Below are 1,994 nucleotides of genomic sequence, written 5' to 3'. Positions count from 1 at the left end.
GGGGGGGGGGGGGGGGGGGGGTGTCTGACTAATATTTCTTCATCTCATTTTTTGGTATCTTATAACCACTAGAACACAAGTATAGTTGCACTTCTAAGATCTCCGAAAAGGAGAAATTTCAAGATGTATATTAGTATTAAGCCATTCCATATGTATATCATCAGTATTTGGCCAGCTCACTTATTTAATGTTGCACGCAGTACACCAAAATAAAACAAGACGAAGTGGTAAAGTGGCTAAATATAAGTTACAGTCTACAATCGTAGATGAAATTTCCAGCATTTGGCATGCACATTTCAGACGTATCCCAGATCTGGCGATCTGCAGCTGCCACCCCCCAAACCCACTAAAGACTAAACTGATAATATTATCTATATAAAAAAAATGAAAATTTCCAATCAAATCCAGCTAGACCTTTTTCAGGTGAAGGAGAAACAAAAAATGTTAAAAAAGGATGACTATAGTCGAGGAAATATTTCTTAAAAAGTACCTTCCTATAGGGTGGGTAGTACCCTTCTCCATTGCAGCTGCTACAGCAAGTGCTTCTTCTTCACAGCAGGGAATGCAACAGGAACCAGAGTCTGATTCGTTTTCTCTGACCTGATGTCCGTAAATTGGTTCAATTGCTTTGAAAATAAGGCTTCCAGTAGTCAACGTCCCAGTTTTATCAAATGCTATAGTGTGACAAGAAGATAAAGCATCTAATACATGGCCACCTTTCAACAATATCCCCTGCATTGAAGTGAAAACAAAAGAGATGATCGTCACAAATGCTTGTAACAAAAGGCTCTCATTTCACCTAACAGAAGAATCTATCTTCAAGAATTATTGGAATTTTGAAAGCAAGAGTTACATGACAGACTACAAGGCAATAAGTTACTTGGTTGTCTGAGGACAAAAAATGCTCAGAAGTCGGTTGCTGGAGTGAAGTAAGATGAAGTTTAATAAATAAAATTAAATTGCACTTCTACAATACTAGGAAAAGAACAATTTCATCTGCCACCTAGTTAACACGTCTTAGCTGACAAAAGCGGGCCAAAAAAGAGGAGGACTAGAAGGAAGGAGAAAAGTAAAATCGGATTTACCACCTGTAGTAATAACCTAGTTCACCATGTTTAACTAGAAGCCCAATCGTAGTCCCAACCAAACAACCTATCGAGTGAAACAAGATCCTAGACTTTCTTGTCCGACAACTCTGGTTCTCAAAGGTTATCAAAGAAGGTGTGGGCCCTACCGTGCCCCCAAGTTGTTAACATTAGCAAAGTTGAGTTTAGAAAGGCAGGTCACAAAAGTGTGTCAAAAAATCATGAAGGCCTAGAGTGAATAGAGGAAGAACAGGTTACCTTCCTTGATACAACCCAGTCTCACTAGTTTTAACCAAAAACCCATTCTTCGTTTCAATCCAAAACTACATACCAGTGAAACAAGAGCCCACACTTTCTTTGAACATATATTTGATGTTTTGATCCTTTGAAATATCAATCTTTAACGAATGGCTTATCAACATGAAAAAGTTTACAGGATAATGATAGAACCAGTCTAATATTATTGATATTCAAAGAGATAGAACACTGGCCAAGGGAGAATTCAAGAACTCACTATTCTCTCCAGCCAACATTCACTCAAAAAACAGCTCAAAGAAACATCTCTCTCTCTCTCTCTGTCCGCAAGCTAAATACAGCCAAATACTAACTATTCCCATGATAACTTACTCGGACTAACCTTCTAACAAGCTCTCATAGCACTCAATTTCCCTTCACATGATTACCCTCTCCCTTCTACCCCTTTCTTCATTGGAGGCCTATCAGATAATTATTATATTTTTAATCAAAAACATGAAAACTGTCTTTAAAGGGCAACCGTATCAGTTTGAATAAATCAGATTTCATATTCCCTTTTATATGTGAAAGAATCTTTTTGAAAAAAGGAATTAATGTCACAATTTTTTAAATAAAACTGTAAGTGGACAGATTTTTTTTTTTTTTTTTTTTTTT

The 1,994-nt window shown here is 36.9% G+C and overlaps 1 protein-coding gene across 1 annotated transcript in view; it reads right to left on the bottom strand.

The window, feature by feature from the left end:
* The window catches only part of LOC111451500 (probable cadmium/zinc-transporting ATPase HMA1, chloroplastic), a 13,289-nt gene that overhangs the window by 5,694 nt on the left and 5,601 nt on the right, over positions 1-1,994 (bottom strand). The window contains exon 7 of the mRNA XM_023091950.1: positions 491-732. Within this exon, the coding sequence (XP_022947718.1) occupies positions 491-732 (242 nt within the window). The remainder of the gene's footprint in view (positions 1-490; positions 733-1,994) is intronic.

The sequence above is a fragment of the Cucurbita moschata genome, unplaced genomic scaffold, assembly GCF_002738365.1.
Source record: "Cucurbita moschata cultivar Rifu unplaced genomic scaffold, Cmos_1.0 Cmo_Scf00013, whole genome shotgun sequence".
In the NCBI taxonomy this organism is placed as follows: domain Eukaryota; kingdom Viridiplantae; phylum Streptophyta; class Magnoliopsida; order Cucurbitales; family Cucurbitaceae; genus Cucurbita; species Cucurbita moschata.
Note: the sequence above shows the minus strand (reverse complement) of the source record. Positions and strands in the feature narration are given on the sequence as shown.